At 33.6% G+C, this 22,125-nt stretch overlaps 1 protein-coding gene across 2 annotated transcripts in view; it reads left to right on the forward strand.

Moving 5' to 3' along the window:
• Positions 1–22,125, forward strand: part of LOC129950111 (zwei Ig domain protein zig-8) — a 32,731-nt gene that overhangs the window by 3,051 nt on the left and 7,555 nt on the right. For both annotated transcript variants that reach the window (XM_056061933.1, XM_056061934.1), the window contains exons 2-6: positions 6,405–6,474; positions 6,550–6,803; positions 12,338–12,454; positions 19,061–19,154; positions 19,229–19,356. In XM_056061933.1, coding sequence (XP_055917908.1) covers positions 6,429–6,474; positions 6,550–6,803; positions 12,338–12,454; positions 19,061–19,154; positions 19,229–19,356 — 639 coding nt within the window. In that variant the 5' untranslated portion in view covers positions 6,405–6,428. The remainder of the gene's footprint in view (positions 1–6,404; positions 6,475–6,549; positions 6,804–12,337; positions 12,455–19,060; positions 19,155–19,228; positions 19,357–22,125) is intronic.

The raw sequence follows: 22,125 nt of genomic DNA on the forward strand, positions 1-22,125 counted from the left end.
GTTTACTAAACTAAAACCAAAACCAGGTTCATCTTCCTATGGTTGATCCATAAATAAAAAAGTAGAATCTAAGCTCAAAGAACAAAATAACTGTGATGGTAAGGAAACAAACATTTTGTTGAGAGCATTACGATCCAGATCTTCTGTCGAATACGATAGTTAGATTTTAGGGGTACGTAAGTATCAAATAAGGTTTTAATATTATCTGTTAAAAATTAAAAATTGGTCATTTGAAGACGGCATATACAAAATACGCTCCCAACTCTTAGCTCTTGTATCATCTTCCAATTGTTCAACATTAATCTTATGATAATCCCGATAAGTAACTTTCTTGCACGAGAAGTCAAAACTAAACTTCAAAGTCAAAAAAAATTAAGTCTCATTTAGAAAAAGGTGGCGCAGAAACCTGGTCATACAAAGCTACATCACTTGTTTACTTACAAAAAACAAATTCAATAACGTTGCATCGTCACGAAAGAAGTGAGTTAGTGTACTAGTATTAACTGCACTTAAATTAAACATTAGTAAGTTATGTGTAAGAATAACTCAAAAGGTTGCAATTGAAATCTCCACAAAGAACAATATTAGGGGAACTAAATGAAACATCGTCCAGAAGTATATGAACAAAGGTGAAAGGTCTATGTACATATTTGGCCGATATATTGAACCTATAAGCAAACTACTCAATACTATTAGAAGTTTCAGAACCAAATTTAAGTCTGCACTTTATTGTTCCTTTAACATAAATTGCTACACCTTCCCCAATACGGTCCTTTCTATTAAAACAAAAAATAAATTCAGCCAATACCCTACTTATGGAAGAAGACCGACATCACCCAGCCTTAGACCTATCTTTTCATTTATGTAAAGTTCTCAATGGCTCCAAATAAAATTTTGAATTTAACTTTAAAAAATGCAGACTTAATGAACTGTTCAACCTGTTATGTAATGTTAACTGGAATCATTTGTTTGAGAATTGTGACATTAATGCTATGTGCTATAAATTCTACTGGGTTCTCTTTAACTTTCTTTATGAAACCACATACTTGCGAAAACTGCACAAAATTATAATATGTTTGCAAATTTTTTCAAAGATGATTTCGAAGTAGCGAACTCCTGTCAAACGCCTCAGTTATTGGCCCTCTCACAAAATTTCCCTCATTTGAATTCAATTAGTCTTTATATCTCTGAAGAAGAAATCGTTCGCAAAGCTTCAGAATTTGACGTTTGGTATAGCCTTGGTCTAGATGGTGTACCTTCTTATATTTTGAAAAATGCGCATCCTATTTATCCTATCCTCTTCATATTCATTTTAATGAATCGCTAAAATCTCCGTCATCCCTAAGTTATTTGAGTCCATTATTTGTAAAGTCATTCGTTTAATTGTAAGTCTATAATTTGTGACAGTCAACATGGTTTTGTTCAAAATAACTCAACAGTTACTAACCTTTCAGTTATTTTTGCTTAAATTCGTTTGAAAAACAGAACCTAGTTGACTGTTTCTTCCCAGACTTTAGTAAGGCCTTTGATAAATTGTACCATAAAACATTAACTTCCAAACTTAGATCCCAAGGCCTTGACGATAAATTTGTTAGTTGGTTTTCGTCGTACTTGAATATTAGATCATACAGCGTAATTTTTAGGAATGAGCCCTCATCATATTTTTATACAAACTATGGCGTACCACAAGGTAGCCACTTAGGACCTTTACTGTTTATTTTGTACGTTAACGACTTACTTTTTATTATAAAACACTCATCTGTTTTAATTTACGATGATGACATTAAAATTTTCAAATGTATTGACTTAGTTGACGACTGTTTACTCCTACAAGAAGATCTTAATAGTTTTCGCGAATGGTGTTTTATAAATAAGCTTTTACTAAACATAGACCAATGTAAATTAATGTAATTTACATGCAAACTAAATTGTTTTTTAATTATCAATTAGACTCTTCTTATTTGACTAAACTCCCTTCTTTGTCTGAACTAGGTATTATCTTGACTGAAAATAACTTTTACAAATCATTATGACAATATTATTCAAAAAGCAAATAAGACACCCGGATTTATAAAACGGTGTTCACATGATTTTCGCGACCCTTATATTCTTAAACTTCTTTATATATCATTTGTAATACTTATATTGCAATATGGCTGCATAATATGGGCTAACTTTTATTCAGTCCATATAACAGAATAGAAGGAGTACAAAGAAGATTCGTGCGCTTCTGCCTCCGTTTCTTCCCATGGTCCCATAGGTTCGAACTTCCACCGTTCAATCATAGGCTCACGCTCATAAATCTTCTATCGCTTTCTAAACACATAGAGTACATTCAGCTTTATTATAAAATAAATCAATAGGTCAGTCATATCACCATCAATTTTGGAACAATTAAACTTTATTTATAGCCGTTCAAGTATTAGAAGACAAGTTCCTTTACGTCCTATATCAAGCAAATCGAATTATGGTAAAAACAGTCCCCTCAACCAATTGATTTCAGTTTACAACAAGTATTACTTTTTGGTATGTTCCGTAAGCGTTGATTTCAAAAGTAAAACATTTAAAGTTAATTTTTTCAATACTTCAGTTTAGCTGTTTTTTGCTAATTGCTTAAAGCATTGTAAATCTATTGATCTAAGAATAAATGTAATATTAGTCGTAAGTTCTAACTTTAGTTTTTTTCACGAATTCAATAAATTAATAAATAAATACACTGTGGCTTTTCATTAATGCAAACAATTTTGCATTCAATCAACCTTGCACCTTTCCCAAATCCTTTAGTGTGCCCAAGTAATTTGGGCTTATTTCTTAAATTCGTTTGGCCTTATTTAACTTTGTCAGAGTGCAATACAACAAACTCCTAAAAAATTAGCCTTATTTTACTTTTGTAAAGTACAATAAGTCCAAGTTTCTAAACTTGGTCTTATTTCACTGGCCTTATTTCACGGAACCACAGTTATCAGAATTCAAACTCCGTTTTTTTTTCGGATTTCAAACGATAAATGCTTACTTTTTAAATACATTGGCGCAACATTTTTAGCAACCTTTTAAGGGTCAAACAATTTACTAGTTAGCAATTTGCACTACCTCAAAAGCGATAGAATAACCTACGAGAATTCTTATATACGAGTAACGGTCTAAACGATCTCAATCATATTAACATAATCAGCCTGTCACGTTTCCTAAGGAATTAAAAATGACTCCATTGAGCTTAGAAGAAAGTCTCAAAATGTATGTGGTATTACAATCGGCCATTAAACTGACCTAAGTGTGTCCTACTGTTGGCTGTAGCGCCAACTAAAGTAAAATAAAGTAAGTGTGTACTACTTAATTATGGACATCAGTCACTTTAACTTGACCTAATCTTATTTGCTAAATATTTAGCAATTTACTGAGTCCAAAATTTGAAACCTTTCTTTTCATTTTGATAACTAGTAAATTGCTAATTGACTTTTATTAAAATCCAACTATTCGAACATGGTCGACTTAGCCAACAAGGAAATTGGAAACTCATCGGAGCAACGAGCTAAACAAACTAGACAGAGCTTAAATTTTACGTGGAATCGGTTTATCTCTAATAAAGATGTCAAATTAACTTCTAAGATCCATATCTTCAACGCGGTTACCAGGGTATTCTCGGTTATGGAACACAAGTATGGGGGGACTTACAGCATTATGAAGTGGAAAAGATGCAAAGATACTTCTACAAAAGAAAATACTGGGTCTGCCAAGTGTGACGCCTAACTATGTCTTGAACCTTGAATGCCAGTTGAAACCTGTCATTGAGTACACGATGAGATGTCATTATGTACTATGTGGGAAGAGTTCTCAGTGCTAACGCAAATAACAGGTTACCAAAAATGTTAGCCAAGTTAATAATTGAAAAGAAGATTTTCTGGTTTAGGAGTTGAGAAAACAGCCTCAATCTCGAAGATATAGAACAGTTGGATGAGATCGTGACCAACAAAACTCTGTTTAAGCTGGTTGTGGATGGCGTAGCAGTTAAAACAATCGAGCGCAAGCACTTAGAGTCTCTGCAAAGAGCACAACAAACGAGAACACACATCCATTTGTTTGATTAAACTGCTGATTAAGTTTACTTCTCGGATGACCGGGATGTCTCCAAAATTCGCTGGATACTGAAAGCAAGAGCAGGGCTCATTATGCTCAATGGAACACGAAGGACAGAAACTGAAAATCTAAACTGTACTCTCTGCAATTCAAACGAAGAAGAGATCCTTCAACATTTTGTGGGAACTTGCCCAATTTTAAGAAGTATTCGCCGAGAGACATTAAAAAGTGGTTCACATCATCAATTATGAATTATCGCCAACAACTCATAAATGAATTTAACAACTAGAATTTGAAAAGTATCTTAGTTATATGTTTGCCTTAAAAATAATTATAAATCTAGGCAAGTTTTTAGAAAAAAATGTATTGATTGCGACAGACAACAAAAGTCATTGTTAAACCTTTTTGTTTAAAGAAATAATAACACATTTTTAACTTCCCGTAGGAAGTTATTGTAATGGGTCCGATTTGTCAAATTGAAAATTTTGACATTTCTCAACGTTTCAAGGTCCCTAGAGTCGAAATAAAAGATTTTTAGAAAGATGTCTGTGCGTGCGTGTGTACGTACCTTCGTACGTTCGTACATCCGTATGTCCGTACGTCCGTACGTTCGCGACGTTTTTTTCGTCGTCCATAGCTCAAGAACCAGAAGAGATATTGACTTCAAATACATTTTGTTATACAGATAATAAGGCAGAAAGGTGCAGAAAGGGCTCTCAAGAAAATTGCGTGGGTGTTTTTTTTTACCATAGCAGTTTGAAAAAAAGGTGAAAATTTTGGTTAACCCTAATTATCTTACGAGCCAAAAACGCTAGAGACTTGAATTAAATTGTATATATTATATTGTTACATGATACCAAACAGGTATATTTTTTTGAAAAAAATCAATATAACGGTTTTTTTTTAAGTCAATAAAACTGAAAACAAAATTGTCACCTCCAAAATTTTACGACTGAAATATGATTTCATCTCTAAAACAATTTTGTGCAACAAAGAATAATGACTAAATTTTGAGAAAAATCGAATTGACAGTTTTTTTTATAAAAAAAAATTCTAAAAAAAAACATTACTCAAAGTTCGTAAAAATTGAATATCGATTCAAATATCTTTTCAAAAACTTGAAATTTAAGCTTCAAGCTTATTTTATCTTAGAGAAATATTGTCTTCAACATTTTGAAAAATGTTGAGAAAAATCGAATTGACAGTTTTTTTACAAAAAATAAAAACCTAAAAAAAATGTATGAAAGTTGGTAAAAATTGATTTTCGACGCAAATATCTTTTCAAAAATTTTAAATATTGGCTTCAAAGTAATTTTATCTCATAAGAGATATTGTTTTCAACATTTGGTAAAATTTTTAAAAAATCGAATTGACAGTTTTTTTTACAAAAAATAAAACTCTAAAAAAAACAATACTAAAACTTAGTAAAAATTTACTTTCGACTCAAATAGCTTTTCAGAACTTAAAACTATTGGCTTGAAACTTATTGTATTTCACAGAAAATATTGTTTTCGATATTCAGTAATTTTTATATAAAAATCCAACAGTCCGTTTTTTCATAAAAAATAAAATCTACAAAAAATAGTACGCAAATTTGGTAAAAATTGATACGAGTACATATAGACAAACTTTTAAGCAAGGCAAATCGACAGACCGGATGGGAAGTTATCAGTGTGGGTCGCATCCCAGCCTCTTTTTGTATTGTTACTAATTCTACAGGAACTGAATCAAATTATAAAAATATATGAAACTATTTAATGTATGGATAAAGTGAAATAAACAACATTGCTCACTTAATACTTACTTACTTACTTACTATCCAAATATGTCTAAAAAGTGACAGTTCGTTTAAATAAACAAAGCAAATTAGACAAATTATTATTAATAAGAATTCCCAATTGTTTACTGGATCATTACACCCCTTGATCTTATAAGAATAATTGTACAGCTAGCAAATTGCTAAAAGTTAAAGTAGTAATTCCGTGATCTTAACTTACCCAGATTTTGTTGGCAATTTATCACTGTACTTTATATGGAATACCAAAAAAACACGGCTATTGTTAAGAGATAGTAAGATGTTATAGTCGTTTAAAATTAGGTAAATCATCTTTAAAGGCTAGTAAATTCCTAAAACTGACTTTAACAATTTACGAAATCATTTACAAATTTGCGCTATTGCTGTCTTTTTAAAATGCGGACTTGAAGCATCAAATACAATTACTTTATAAATTATTTATTAATTTTTCAATGTTCAATGTTAATTGCCATCATTTGTGATAAAAAATATCGTAAATAGAGTTATTTCATTTTAATGTTTTATTTTTTTTAAGGATGTGTAAATCTAAACTACAGTCATGATGAACTTATCGTTGACTTTCATCTTCTTACTGTTATCTACGGGTAAGTTCATATTGTTATACCATAATAAAACGTGAAGAATTTTTTTAATTAATTTTAATTTTTATTAACTTTCAGAGGTATTAGATGTTAATTCGAGCGAAAGTAGAAAAAACGAATACAGCGATGTTTTCATAGATCATACAACAGATTTCAATCGACCATTCGATACAGAAGAAGAACTAACAATATTACAAGATAGTTTAAGCCAAAGAACCAAACTTCTGGAAAGGGGTTCATATTTCGATACATCCGCATCAAAAAATGTCACAGCACTTGTTGGGAAAACTGCCAGTTTGAACTGTCGAATCAAAAATCTGGGGAATAAAACAGTAAGTGAATTTTAATTTTAAAATTAGTTAGTTTTAAGTTTAGAAAAAAATTATATTTTCTTGCAATTTTTTTCTTAAATCTTTAATTTTTTAATTTTGTGCAAGGAGTTTTTCAAAAAATTACGTATATTACTATAAATACACAAGTTCAACAAAGATATATGTATATTAATCTTGAAAACGTGTTGAATCAAGGGATTTTGTAAGAACGTCTGCAAGTTGATCCTTTGTTCCAATAGACTTGATTTCAGTTAGTCCATTTTAAATGTGATCTCGAAAAGTGGTGTTTTATATCTATATGTTTAGAACGTTTGCTCTCTAAAAGTGTAGCCATTCCAATACATCCCTTATTGTCTTCGTAAATTATTGCAGGTTCCATGTTAATTTGCTTAAGGTCTTATAATATGACTAGGATCCAAATGGCTTTAGATGTAGCAGCACTAAGGGCCATATACTCTGCTTCACTTGAAGAAGTCGCAACAGTAGTTTGCTTTTTGCTAGACCATGACACAGTACATCCATGAACTTTAAACGTATATCCAGATACCGATTTTCTATCAATTACATCACTCCCCCAGTCAGCATCAGCATATCCAATCAAAGGATGAGAACTATACTTACTTCGAAAACAAGTTTTTTCTTTTTAGTCCCTTTTAAAAATCTCACAATTCGTTTGCGAGCTTGCCAATGAATTTCTGATGGGTTTTGTTGGTATCTTTCCATGTATCCAGCTGGAAAACATATATCCGGTCTAACGCACAGCATAATATACATTAAGCTTTCAAGCAATTCTCTGTAGGGCTTGTTAAGTGTAATTTCAGTTATTGTCTTTTTAAGTAGTAGTCCTTTTTCCATCGGGGTTCTAGTAAGATTACATTCTTCCATTCTAAACTAGCTTAAAACTCTTCCAATGCTGGATACTTGCAATAAATGTATTTCGTTTTCATGAAAATCAATCTTATTTCCAAGAATTTGTCTTAAGCTTTTTCAGAAGAATAAGTATGATGATATCATCTTCTTCTTGTCCCATCTTGGTGTACAAACAATAGTCGTGATTGGATCTTTTAAATCCCAATTGAAGAAGAAAATCGTTAAACTTTTTGTTCCAACATCGGGGTGCTTGTTTTAAGCCGTAGATGGATTTGAGTAAGCGACAAAAATTTCTATCTGCTTCGGAAACCCGTTCTGCAACAGCCATATAAAGTTCTTCCTTCAACTCACCATGTAAAAATGCAGTCTTTACATCTAATTGGTGGAATATCAGGTTTTTGTACAGTCCAACAGCTAACACACGGGTGAGTAGGTTCCTTCATAATCAATTCCAGCCTTTTGTAAATATCCCTTCACTACGAGTCTGGCCTTATATCTTTCCGGCTCATCGTTCTCGTTAACTTTAATTTGGAAGATCCACTTCGGTTTCAAAATTTTCGCATTCTTCGATTTTCGGACCATTTGCCAAAATTTGTTTTCATTCATTGAAGAGAGTTCGTCTTCAATAGCCTTATACCATTTCGCAGCATCAGAGCAGGAATTGATTTCACCAAAATAATTCGGAATACCTTGTAAAAATTCATCCGCAGATGTTGCTCTATAACTCATGTAATAATCATCAAACTTACTTGGAGGTGGGCGCTCCCGTTCGCTGGGCCTTACAGTAGCCTCGCCTTGAAGATCACTGTTGTAATTTTGCGAAGGGAGCGCAGCAGCACCATCGCTGACAGCATGATGTTCATCTTCCAAGTCTTCACTAACTGTATCTTCAGTTATGGTAACATCACCAGAGTCTTCAACAGTTTCATCTTCAGTAATTTTCAGATCTTCATCACACAAGCCATCAACTAGTTGATCTTCTGTTTCATCTTGGTTATAATCAGAACCGACGAGTATTTCAGATGACTCTTCTTGCTCGTCGTTGCTGACTATAACAAAATCATTTTTATTTTTGTTCTTTGTTGATATTTTATACTTGAACGGAAAGTCAGTTTCGTCAAATTTAACATCTTTTGCAGTAAAAAACTTTTGAGTTTCCATATTCAAAAGTTTGTATCCATCCGGTACATAGCCAACCATAACTGACTTACGACTAGGTATCTCCGCATAAGCTTTGCAACCAAAAACACGGAGTTTTTCTAAATCAGGTTTTGTACCATACCACATCTCAGCCGGAGTCTTAGGACAATCTAAAGACTTAGCATAGGTATTCTATTTATCAGGTATGTGCCAGTTAGAGTCACCTCACCCCACATTCGTTTTGGCATTTTGGATTCTAGTAGCATTGTTCTTATTTCTTCGATTAGTGTCCGGTTAAACCTTTCAGCCACTCCATTTTGCTGTGGCGAGTAAGCAAACATTTTGTACCATAACTTTTGTTCCCTTGAACAATACTCTCATCCTTGATCTACAGCAAGCTTCGATATGGATTTTCCAAACATCGATCTTGTCATAGCTTTATATTCCTTTAGCGCTTCAAAAACTTCAGATTTTCTTTTTATAAGTCATAGCAAAATGTGTGAAGTCATCAATGGGACCGCAAACATCAGAATGAATTCTTTCTAGAACTCTTGTTGTTCTTTTCCCAACACATTTGAATGGATCACGACACTGTTTACCTTCTATGCAGACGTCGAAAAAAACAATGTCATCCAATGAAGCCATTTTGAGTCCCTTTAACATGTTTTCCCTTGTAATTTTTGTGAAGGCTCCATGTCCAACATGACCCAAACGCCTATGCCTATGCCACAACTTGATTTCTTCTGTTTTGCATAGATTAGCTGAATGTCCCTGTATTTCGAATTCGACTTCATATGAATTTTCTTGCAAGTAAGCTTCTGCAATCACTAGTCCATTTTTAACTATAATAGCTCTGTTTTTGAAGGATTGGACATCAACTCCAACACAAGTTAGTTTTCTTACAGAAAGTAAGTTGTCCCTCAGTTCTGGCAAGTAAACCACGTCTTTTATAATGGCATCTACATTCTTGTTTGTGTTTTCGTTTAAGGATCCTGAGCTTTTTGCAACTAAAAATTGATCATTTATGTCAACATTGATTAGTACAGCCTCGCTAAACACCAGTTTTCCTTTGACAGATGATCACTAGCTCCAGAGTCTAATTTAAACTTAATTTGTGTACCCAGATCTTTCATTCCTCTTGATTAGTTACGGTCTGACATCAAACAGATGCCTTTCGTATTTTTGTTGCATCTTTAATTCGGCCCAACGTCATTTTTCCGACAGTCTACTGCTAAGTGTTCTATCTTGTTACACTAAAAGCATTTACCTTGAAACTTAAAGGTTTTCTTTGGGTATTTCTTCCCAGCGGAAATTCTTCATATCCTGCATCAGTAGCTTGAACGACTTTCGTTAAAACATCAGCCAGATTAAGTGAGTCCTGATGTTTTCGAATTCTGAACTGCCAATCATCGAATCCGCTTCCATTGAATTGCGGTATTCCACAAACTGACTCTTTTGATTCACCTATTAGAGTCTTGTTGTTTTACAAACAGGAAATAATATATTTATTTATATAGCTAAGAAAGATGTTGTATCAACAACGTTTGAAATCGGAATAAGAAAATTTGTGACAACTAATTTTCTCATAATATTAAATATTAAAAAAAAAGATTGCTTATGTTTTTCAATATTTATAAAATAAACAAAAAAGGAACTTTCATCGAAAATAGATAAATAAAATAAATTGGGTGGCGCAACAGTCCTTTGCGAACTAGGGCCTAGTGACTTACAACTCTCAACCATTCCTGTGTGCGAGTAATGCTGTCAGGAATGGAGGGGACCTACTGTTTATATGCCGAATCCGAACGGTTTATTTGAGAAAGCACTTTTTCATGACAAGAGTTACTCTTGGAGAATTTATCAATTCCTCGCAAGAGGCAGTAAACGTGAAAAGACTTTAGATGGCATAGGCATATTGATCGAACCCTAGACCTCTGGCATGACAGTCCAACGCACTAACCCTCATGCCACGGGTACTACGAAAATAGATAAAACAAAGATAAAAATAACATAGATTATTTCAGTCTCTAACTTATTAACAATAAAAAAATTAAAAAAACTCTTTTATATCATATTTGCTAGTCAAACAACTTTGACATTGAGTTACAATATATTAATATTGTAAAAATAAGTATTTTTCGGAAGAATAATTTTTTTTAATTAATTCTGGCTTTCCTTTTAAACAATTCATAATTGCATTTGCAAATTAAAATAGACCTGACTGTTTTAATTTGTGTGTTGTTTTTTTTTTTTGTTTGTCCTTACAATGTTTAAAATTGAAAAAAACTCTCTCTGTAGGGGCATTAGAACCAGGAAGGATAAACAAATCTCTAGGATTTTTGAAATGTTTTCATACTGCATCATTTTTTTTTATTAAAAAACTTAAAAATTTTGACCACCTATCTCCAGCACTTATGTACATATTTGGCCATCCTTCCATTTTGTCGGAAGAAACTTAACTTTTTACACATAAAAACTCGTCAAAAACATTTTACATTTTACCCATGAAAACTCGTCAAAAACATTAAACTTAACTCCACATTGTCCCAGGAAAAAGTGTAATCCTTGCTCTTCATTTATTTTTGGAGTGAAGGATTTTTCAACAATGCAATAATTCCAACATACAGTGAGAGTGCACTCTCGAAATATCTTTTGAAAAATACCATAACTAGTCCAAATGCAAAGAAGATAAGTTTCATTTACATTCACTGAAAGTTATTTTTACCATTGTCATGGCCAGTAAAATTCAATGGTAAAATTAATTGCCAGAGGTAAAAGTCATCCTGTGCGCAAGTGTAAGAGTATTAACTTCCCTTGTATGTAAAGCCTAGTACATACTTGTGAACCATCTCGTGAACCCATACAAATTTCAGTTTTTGGTTCACCCGTGAACTTGCTCGTGAAGCTGAGTGGAGAACAAAGTGGAGAGTTTTCGTTCACAGGCAATTCACGTGCAAAATGTACGGGAACTGTTGGTGAAGCTTTGACATTTGGTTTCCGCATTTTACAACGTGTACTCACAAGTGTGTACCAGTGAGCAATGTCAAAAGTTCACTTTCTCCACTGGCGAACGTTCACTTCACGAGGAAGTATGTACTAGGCTTAAGGATGTACAATATGATCTCGTTTTTGTAAATGGGCGAGTAGGAAGTGTTCCGAAAAAGAAAGACTACGTATTATGATGTAAGGGTACGTTTTCATTAAACATTTAATGGTTTTCATGCTTATGCTTTCCCTAAAGTAAAAAGTCATAAAACAATGAACAAATAATGAGCATTTTTTTATATTTTCCGACACACAATAATTCATGATGAATATTTTCTGGAAATAATAAACTGTTCATTATAATAATGAACGGATGGTCACCTTCATTATGTATTTCTTTCTATTTAAAACAATATTAATATTAAGTTTTTGTAAAACTAATTTTACACGGCAAACACCGCCAAAGTTTTTTTTGTATTGTTTTTAACTTTAAATTATTTTAAGAATAAATTAAATAAACATAAAAACTATCATTTCAGGTTTCATGGATCAGGCACAGGGATCTACATTTGCTTACAGTAGTAGAAAATACATACACTTCTGACCAAAGATTTACAAGTACTCATAATAAACAAACTGGAGATTGGTCATTGCAGGTGAGTGAAAAAGCTGGTCTTGAATTCTAAAGAATTTTGACTATCTTTTAAACATTTTTGTATTCTCAGAAATATATGTAAACCACATTTCTCATACAAAATTCTCAACTTTGCTGTTAGAAATCCGAGAATAGTTTTTTGATGATTCGAATTCTCAAGCATTTTCCTTCGCACAGTCAAAAAATAAACCAAAAAATGCAAAGCATTCAGTCCATTTGCTGTAACGAAACTTAAATGTTCAATCTTTGTATATTTATGAAGTCTATAGTTTTATCATGGAGCTGTTATTTTTACGTTTGCTGTATCCACAAGATGACGTTGGCGTTACTCTCAGATGTTTTTAGAAAGACGTAAATAGGTGCAAAAAAGAAAGTAGGTGAAATAGAAAAACTTTAAAAAGTCTCAACCCGCAGAGTTTGGGTTTAGGATTGTCTTGGCTGGTTTTTCTTGCCTATCTTTGTTTCTTGGCGTTGATTTATTATTGTGTCCTGTGTTTTCGAGTAAACAAAAATATGCCACCGGACAATTTCAAGTGGAGAAAAGACCTTATAACCGAATTAATTTACATGAAGGAATGGTTGAGAGAATAGCTTGGTAGTTTAAGTTTTGCATTTCAAACTACCCGTTCACCCCTTGAAACTAAGTGGCAGCCAACTTATCACCTGGCGATATTGCGTCTCTCAAAATTTTATTTTTTAATGTCATTTTCAATGAACGACGAAAGCAGGTTAAGAGTTTCTTCATTCATCCTTGTATAATTTAAAAACAATGGTTTATCATTCGATTTTAGTTCTTTTGTCAAGAAAATGAAGGATTCGAATTCAGATCTATTTTTTCCCCAGATTTTTTTCCATTTCCCTTTTTTCTTTTGTTTGGAAATTTTTAAAGCATCCTTACAAAAGTCTTACAAATCAAACAAGAAAATATGCGAAACACGCAGCATACAGAAAGTCTGAGTGTAATAACACACATAAGCAAACAAATCTGCAATAACTAATGTTGCAGTTAGCCACTAGGTGCCGCCCCTTAAAAACCTATGGTTATACTACTATAGGTTTTATACGAGTAAACAAAGGTTTAATCTTAACGCTTGTTTTCAACTTTTTCTGCTAGGTAAACTGTCACATAAGAGCTCATGTCATACTTAAGTTTTTGATAATTTGATAAAAACTCTTTAAAAAAAAAGGTAGAGCAAAATTTTAAACGATTTAGTGAAATGATAAAGAAATTTTTAGCAATTTACTTACATTAATTAAATTTTTTTAACAATTTGCTAAAGTTAAAATCACGGAATGGCTACTTTAACTTTAAACAATTTGCTAAATCTATATGACATCTGTACCATTGTTCTTATAAGAGTAGTGGATGAAATTGTCCAGTCAACAGGAAATAGATTCGTTTAAACATATTCGCTTAGTTTATTTTCACGAACTGTCACTTTTTAGACATATTTGGATGCTCGGTTTTAATAAAAGCAAATTAGCAAATTTATAACGGCAAAGACTAACCGAATTCCGCTGCAAGGGCGATAGAATAACTCAACCTAGGTGACGCAGATCAACAATTCCGCTTACCCGACCTAGACGAAGTGAAGATAGCTATATCTAAACTGAAGTCAAACAAAGCTGCTTGAGCTGACGGCATCGCTGCCGAACTTTAAAGCAGCAGACGATGACTTGGCAGGGAGCATGCACCAACTATCTGCAAAATATGGTCGGAAGAAAGCATGCCCGATGAGTTGAATCTCACCATAGTGTGCCCGATACATAAGAAAGGAGACCCTCTAAACTGCGCCAACTACAGAAACATCAGTCTCCTTAACATTGCATATAAGATCCTCTCTACCGGTTTATGGGAACGTTCGTCAACAACCTGATAGGTCCTTATCAGTGTCGCTTCAGACCAGGAAAGTCCACTATCGACCAAATTTTCACACTACGGCAGATTTTGGAAAAAAAACCCAAGAGATTCAAATTGATACCCACTATCTCTATATCGATTTTAAAGCCGCGTATGACAGCATCCATAGGGAAGAGCTCTACCGAGCAATGTCTAGTTTTGGCATCCCTGTCAAACTTATCCGTTTGTGCAGAATGACGATCGAGAATGCACGCTGCGCTATCAAGGTCAGAAAAGATCTCACCGTTTCATTTGATGTCATAAAAGGTTTTAGCCGCGGCAGCAACAATTAGCCGAGATGATGAAACCAGAGAAGAATAAAGAACCATATACCAGAACGATGATGACGATGCCGAAAATCTATAAAACTAAATTTAAGAGTATTTATATTTTTAATTTATCTCTAATCTCTTTTCTTTTTTCTCTCTTTTTTCTATTTTTATTTTTCCCTTATTTTCTTTTTTCTTATAATTTGATTATGATCTATGATTTATTATGTAAAAGTAGTTACTTTGAGTCTTTTTATTTTCTATGCGTATTGTTATTCTCTCGCTCCAAAACTATAAATTACAGAGTTGAGTGAGACAAATGTGAATTCCTTGGGTGGCGGCAGCGATGTTATACTAAAAACAATGCTTAAAGTTTTTTGCAAACGTAGAGTTGGTTTTAAGGTCGCTCACATTAATGCTCAAAGTTTGCTGCCGAAAATCGACGAATTTAGAAATTTGTTTGAGAAATCGAATTTGGATGCAGTTTGTATCTCCGAAACATGGTTTTCTCCTGAGATTAGCGATGCTTGTTATAAATTGAATGGCTACAAACTTTTTAGGTCCGATAGATGTGGTGGTGGTGGTGGTGTTGCGATTTATATTAGAGTTGGTTTGCCGTGTAAAGTAATTTGCTCCTCCCCGCCAGGTTCCACGTACGAATATTTATTCTTGGATGTTGTAGGTAGCGAAAATAATCTATTGCTGGGAGTTATCTATCGGCCAAATAGATATGTTGAAACAGAACCATTATACAATCTAATACAGCATATTACGGTAAGATCTTCTAATGTAATTATATGTGGTGACCTTAATAATAATATTTTAGTAGATAAAAGTCTATGTGCTGAAATGAGTTCTTATGATCTATATTCCGTTAACTCTTCAGTTCCCACTCACTATACTAGAACCTCAAGCACTTTACTGGATATTTTCTTTGTTAATAATATTGACAAAGTGTTATGCTACGATCAACTTTCTGCTCCTTTATTTTCATGCCACGATCTTATTTTACGTACTGCGTACTGAAAATAGCACGCATACGTCTTATCAAGTTCGGGACTTTAAAAACATTGACTTATCTTTACTTGAACATCATATTCGCTGTATTCCTTGGGAAAACATTTACTTAATGTCCTCACCTGATGATCAAGTAGAGTTTTTGAATAACAACTTAGTAAACTTGTTCGATAACCATGTCCCACTTATAACCAAAAGATCCCAATCGATACCGAAACCCTGGTTCACCAATGTAATTAAAAATTTGATTAACCAGCGTGATCAAGCTTACCGATGGTGGATACGATATCGGGTTGAAGAACTTTATAAAGTTTATAAAATTCTACGTAACAAAGTTGTTTTAGAAATTAGAATGGCAAAAAATCAATTTTATTCCACACGACTTAACACAAGTTCTGATGGCCGAAAGCTCTGGAAAAACCTACGTGAATTTGGAATTGGAAAACAACGTCAAGTGATCCAAAACAGCGTTGACCGCAATGAACTTAATCGCAAGTTTTTAACTCCTTTAAACCAAGTTCAACCAGAAGACATAAATACAGATGACGTACGAGTAGAACACATGTTCTCCTTTTCCCCTTTCTCTTTTTCAGGAGTAACAAATTAAGTTGTTGTTGAAAATTTCCTTGCAGTTAAATCTAATGCAATGGGGGTGGATGGAACTAACCCTATTTTCCTCAAAGCCATTTTGCCTTTGTTACTGCCTTTTTTAACACATATTTTCAACACCGTTCTTACTACTGGAATTTTTCCTCAAAAATGGAAAACAGCTAAAATTATTCCTATCCTAAAAAATTCCCTATGTGATGAATTCAGACCGATCTCCATTCTTCCATTCTTATCAAAAGTCTGCGAACGCATAATGCAAACTCAACTTAATAGTTATGTACGGAGTAATAGCCTCTTAGTGAATATTCAATCAGGTTTTCGACCAAAACACAGTTGTACAACCGCGCTGATGAAAGTCATTGAAGATATAAGATCCGAACTTGATAAGGATCAGCTTTCCGATTTCCTTCCCATAGTACGAGGTGTTCCGCAAGGATCGATACTGGCTCCACTCCTTTTTTCCTTATATATTAACGAAATAGCGTCAATAATTATTCACTCTTCAAAACATTTTTACGCAGATGATATTCAAATATATCAAAGCTGTGCACTAGGCCTTATAGAAAACTGTATTTTCAATATGAACGAGGATCTTGAGCGAATCTCTAGCTGGGCAGAAAGAAATGGTTTAAATCTTAACCCAAGCAAATGTAAATGTCTTGTCGTCTCTAAAAAAGTGTTAGATATATCTTATTTTCCATCGGTAATGCTCAACAGCATTTGTTTACAATTTGTAAACTCATCAAAAAATCTAGGAAGGGTTTTCAACAGAACATTGACGTGGAATGACCATATTAATTTAATAGTAGGAAGAACATACGGAATTCTCCGGAATTTGTGGAATTTTCAAAAGTTTACACCATTAAACACAAGAATTATTCTCGCAAAAACACTAGTTATCCCAGTTCTAACTTTTGGTTGTGAAATATATTTTAACTGTGATTCTGCCAGCAAAACTAAATTAAAGGTAGCATTTAATAGTACTATTCGTTACATATACGGACTTAGAAAATACGATCATGTGTCTCATCTGAGCTTGAAACTCCTTAATATGTCATTTCAAAGCTTTGTTAAATTTTGAACCTTGAAAATATTGTTTTCTGTCTTACGAACCGGTCAACCAACATATCTTTATAATTTTCTTCACTTTTCGGTATCAAACAGATCAAATTTTTTAATACTTCCCCGTTTCCAATGTCTTACATCTGAAAGACAATTTTTTATAGCTGCAATCCGCCTTTGGAATTCACTCCAACCTCATCTGCGAGAAATAAACAACGCGCGTCGATTTCAAAATAGTTTAAAAGATTTCTTTATTTTTCAAAGCAACTAACTTCTAATTTTTCTCCTCTTTGCTACTCTATCTTTTCTTTCATTATTAACCTCTTTTTTCCCTTTATTTCATCCTAACTCATAAATTCCCGTTCTATTTTTCTTGTTTGTATTCTTTTTTTTTGAATTCATTAAAATTTATATTTAGATATTTAAAAATCATTAAAGTTAATTTTTGCTCTTTTTTTTTAAATAATTAAACTTGAACAATGTACATAATAGATATAAACTATCACGAATTTATAAGATTAATCTTACCGTGTTAGCATATACATCATATATGTATATGCTGTCAATAAAATAGGACAACGAACGTCTTGGAAAATACGTCACCATGTACAGCAATAACTTCGAGGTAGTTAAGAACTTTGTCTACCTATAGGCACCGCTATAAACACAGACAACGACACCAGCGCTGAAATCAAACTGAGAATACCTCTGGCAATTGGCTGCTTCTTTGGACTTTGAAGGCAATTGAAAGGTAAAGTCCTCTCTCGAGCATCTAAAATCACTATCTATAAGACATTCATCATCCCGGTTCTCATTTATGGCGCTGAGGCCTTGACCCTGTCAAAGGAAGATGAGAAAATTCTTCGGAGGATTTTTGGCTCCGTAATCATAGATGGAGAATGGAAGAGAAGATGTAACGACGAACTGTACGGGCTGTACAGCGACACTGACCTAGTTAACAGAATTAAAGACCAACCGCTTAGATAGCTAGGTCATATAGAGCGAATGGACAATGGGCTCCAGCCCGGAAAGTCTTCGAATCCAATCCCGAGGGACGACGTAGTAAAGAAAGACCGCGACTCAGGTGGCGCACGCAGGTGGGTGAAGATGAAGACCTTAACCAACTTGGCGTTCGAAATTGAAGACAGCTAGCTAGGGACCGAGCTGGCTGGAGACGCATGTTGGTTGAGGCCCAGGTTCGCCCCTGTAAGTAAGTAAGTAATTAGCAAATTTAAAGGAGGTTTAAAATTAAAGGTTTAAAATTTTGGACTCCCTAAGTAAATTGCTAACTATTTTGGAAATTGCTAACTAGTAAATTGTTTAACAATAGGTTGTTTAAAATTTTGCGCAATAGTCTTCATACAATGTAGGGGTGCGAATAAATAGAGCCGAAAGGGCAGTTTACAGCATGGCCATATAATTTGGGACGTTTAGTGGGATAAGAAAGGTTATTTTAATATAGTAACTTAGGAACTTTCGCACCATTTCGTACGGTTTGTAGCCCACACTTGAGCCGAATACGACACGATGGCTAATGAAACTGCTTTAACAATACGAAATTTGTTACCATGACTTATATGTTTGTTCTAAAAAACACTTTTTCACTTTGCTTCGACTATCTTTGCTTTCTATGATCTTTGCTTCTATCAAGGAACTTATAGCCTAAAAGATTACATTGCATTAAGTAGACTAGATGAATAAGTATTAATTTTGTAATTAGAATTAATTTAAATTAACTTTTTTTTATTAGTTAAAGTACGCTCAAATTCGAGATTCTGGAGTTTATGAGTGCCAAGTTTCAACAACCCCTCCAGTAGGATACACAATGGTTTTATCTATTGTGGGTAAGTATAAATTGTTAATATTTTAATAGTTAAAATGTGTTACTATAGACATTTTGTTTTTAAATTATTTAAAGAACCTATAACAAGCATACACGGAAGCCCAGACTTGTATATAGACACGGGGTCCACAGTAAATTTAACATGCATTGTCAAGCATTTACCAGAACCACCACCAGCAGTCAGATGGACACATAACAATGAGGTTAGTTGCATAACATTTTAAAATCAAGATTGTTAAGTTTTTTTTATCTTGGATTATCGCATGTGGCGGTTAAAGATATTAAAATAAATACGGGAAGCTATTATGTTTAGGTAATATCTGTGCTCTAAAGGTAAAGGCTCTTAAGTCGATTAATGTGGTTTTGGCTATTTATCCTCTCTGTTAGACATTCTCTTTACAAACAATTTTCGTTTTTACCCTTGTTGATAAATGTTTTAAAACAAGAAAGATGTGACCTTTTGTAAAATAGCTTAAGTTTAATTCGCAGGGTTTCGCTAAAGATAAAACAACTTAAGTAGAAAATGATTCGTCTTACATATGTATCAATTTATTGTAATTATCAGATAATAGGCATAAATGATTTTGGTAAAGTATCTTAGGTTGTTTTTATTTCGATTTTGACAAAAATAAAATCACTTATGTCAACTTAAGATATTGTACCACAAAATTGTTCTCGAATCTACAAATAATAAAGCATTTATAAATAAAAAAGTAATAAAAACAAAAACACAATAACGTTTTAACCGACCTAAGAACATCTTAGGGTTCTTAGTAAATTAAAAACTGTTGTTTTGTTAAATGCACTTAAGTCAAAAAAACATAAATAAATGCATTAAATACGCCACTTATCATTATTATTTTAATATTTATATGATTGTATATATAAAGGCAAAATTACTGAAAACCGTATCTGTATATCCTTAATATTTTTTTAAAACAAAGTTTGCAAGTTAAAAATCCACTTTCTAAAAAACGATAAATATAGACTCAAGATCTTTTACGTTTTGAACACAGATCTAGGGTGTCTAAGTAGAAGCGCACATTTTAGGATTTCTTTGTTTTTGAATTGGATTGTTCGAATGATTTTCTTATCCCTGAGAGAATTGGAATTTCCAAAGTTCAAAAAATAAATTACCTTAAAAGGGTATATATAGGCCAAACGAAAAAATGAATAAAATACTTACATTTTATGGTTTAGCAATATTTATTCATAAAATATTTTACATTAGTAATGACTCTGTCCGCAATTTTTAGATATAATATCTATAAGACGGTTTAAAATAGAAACATTAAATATTTTGTTATTATCACAGGAAATCACTAAAAGGTTTTCTTGTCTTCAAACTTCCTGCCGACTACATAAACTCTATGAAAAAGACCGGATTTTTTTTTTAAATGTCAGAAATTTTCAACTATTGCCATAACCGAAATTTCGAAAAAATTCCAATGTTTGTTTTCAATGATGAAAACCGATGATAGCAATAACTGGCGCCTAAGTCTTGTAAAACTTTTCTTCACCCGAAAAGACAACGCGTGTCCATTCAATGCTCTCCTGCAAAATTCATTTGATGCACCATGTGTACTTCCTCAAAACAGGTCAATGTTTTAGTTTTCTACTTTCAATAGCAACACATTTTTGCATTACCCTTTACTTACTTACTTAGGTCCTCGGACCTGTTAAGTCCATTGGGAACCTCTTAAGAGGCATAGGGCCTCTACTACGCCTACGCGCCATCGTGCACGGTTTCCGGAGATGTGTTTCAGCTCCCTCCAACACTTGCCTAGTGACGCTGATTCCGCCTCGATTGTCCTGTGCCATGTGCTTCTCTGTCGTCCAGCTCTTATTCCTTCTTGTGTGAGTGGATTCCACTAGATTGCTTGGCCTGCAATGCAGTCGTTACCTTTTCGAAGCGTATGTCCAATCCATTGCCACTTACGTCTTCGTATTATAGATTATATAGGTTACTGAACTGTTCTTTTATGAAGAACCTCATTTGAAATACGGTTTGGCCAGAAAATCCTTAGATTGTTACGAAGACATCTATTCACGAAGGTTTGCAGATTTCTTGTTATGGCTGAAGTAATCTTCCAAGTACTGGATCCATGAAGAAGCACAGATTCGACATTTGTGGGAAACATTCGTAGCTTTGTTCTTAAGCTGATAGAGTTATTCCTTCAAATTTTTGACAGCATACCGAACGCCGCCTTTGCTTTGCCGAAGCGGCAGATGACGTCTTGTTCGGTTCCGCCTTCGATGAAAACGATACTTGCAACGTATTAAAAGCTATCCACTGTTTCCACCGGTTGCGAGAAATTTTTTTTTTGAGAGCATAGTCATTGTTGTTTTACGATGCAAGCATACATCGTCCGCGTAATTGCTTTAAATAGGATGTCAAAGTCCAGTGGTTCCCTCCACTACCTGACAGAGCTAAGCGCAGTACATCGCTTATCACCAACAAAAACAATATTAGCGACAGAATACAGCCCTGTCTGACTTCGCTTCGGATTTCAAAATCATCTGACAGCTTACCATCGTGCAGAACATGACACTTGGATCCATCATATGTTGCTTTAATAATAGCAATTAGTTTTTCTAGGATACCTCTCCTCCGTAAAGCTAACCAGATATACTCTCTGTTAACGCTATCAAAGGTATTTATTTTAGTCGCTGGTACAGTGGAATTTGAGACAAGCCGTAGAACTAACCGCTCTCCTAACTATTGCGCGTCCTGAAAGAACTAAATCCCTCAGAGCATCTATTTTTGCTCTTTTTGTAGCTGTCAAAGTCTTTCTGGAGCACATATGTGTTTCAAATAAAATGTATGCAGTTGTTTTCAACACTCTTTTGGATATTCTATACAAAAGTTTATAAAAGATCGCTCTCGAAAACTTCTGCACAGTGATATATTTACAAAGACCTCATGCAAGTTGTTATGTTTTATTTATAATGCATACAATTTAAATTGAAAG

This window comes from Eupeodes corollae, chromosome 3, assembly GCF_945859685.1.
Source record: "Eupeodes corollae chromosome 3, idEupCoro1.1, whole genome shotgun sequence".
Taxonomy (NCBI): domain Eukaryota; kingdom Metazoa; phylum Arthropoda; class Insecta; order Diptera; family Syrphidae; genus Eupeodes; species Eupeodes corollae.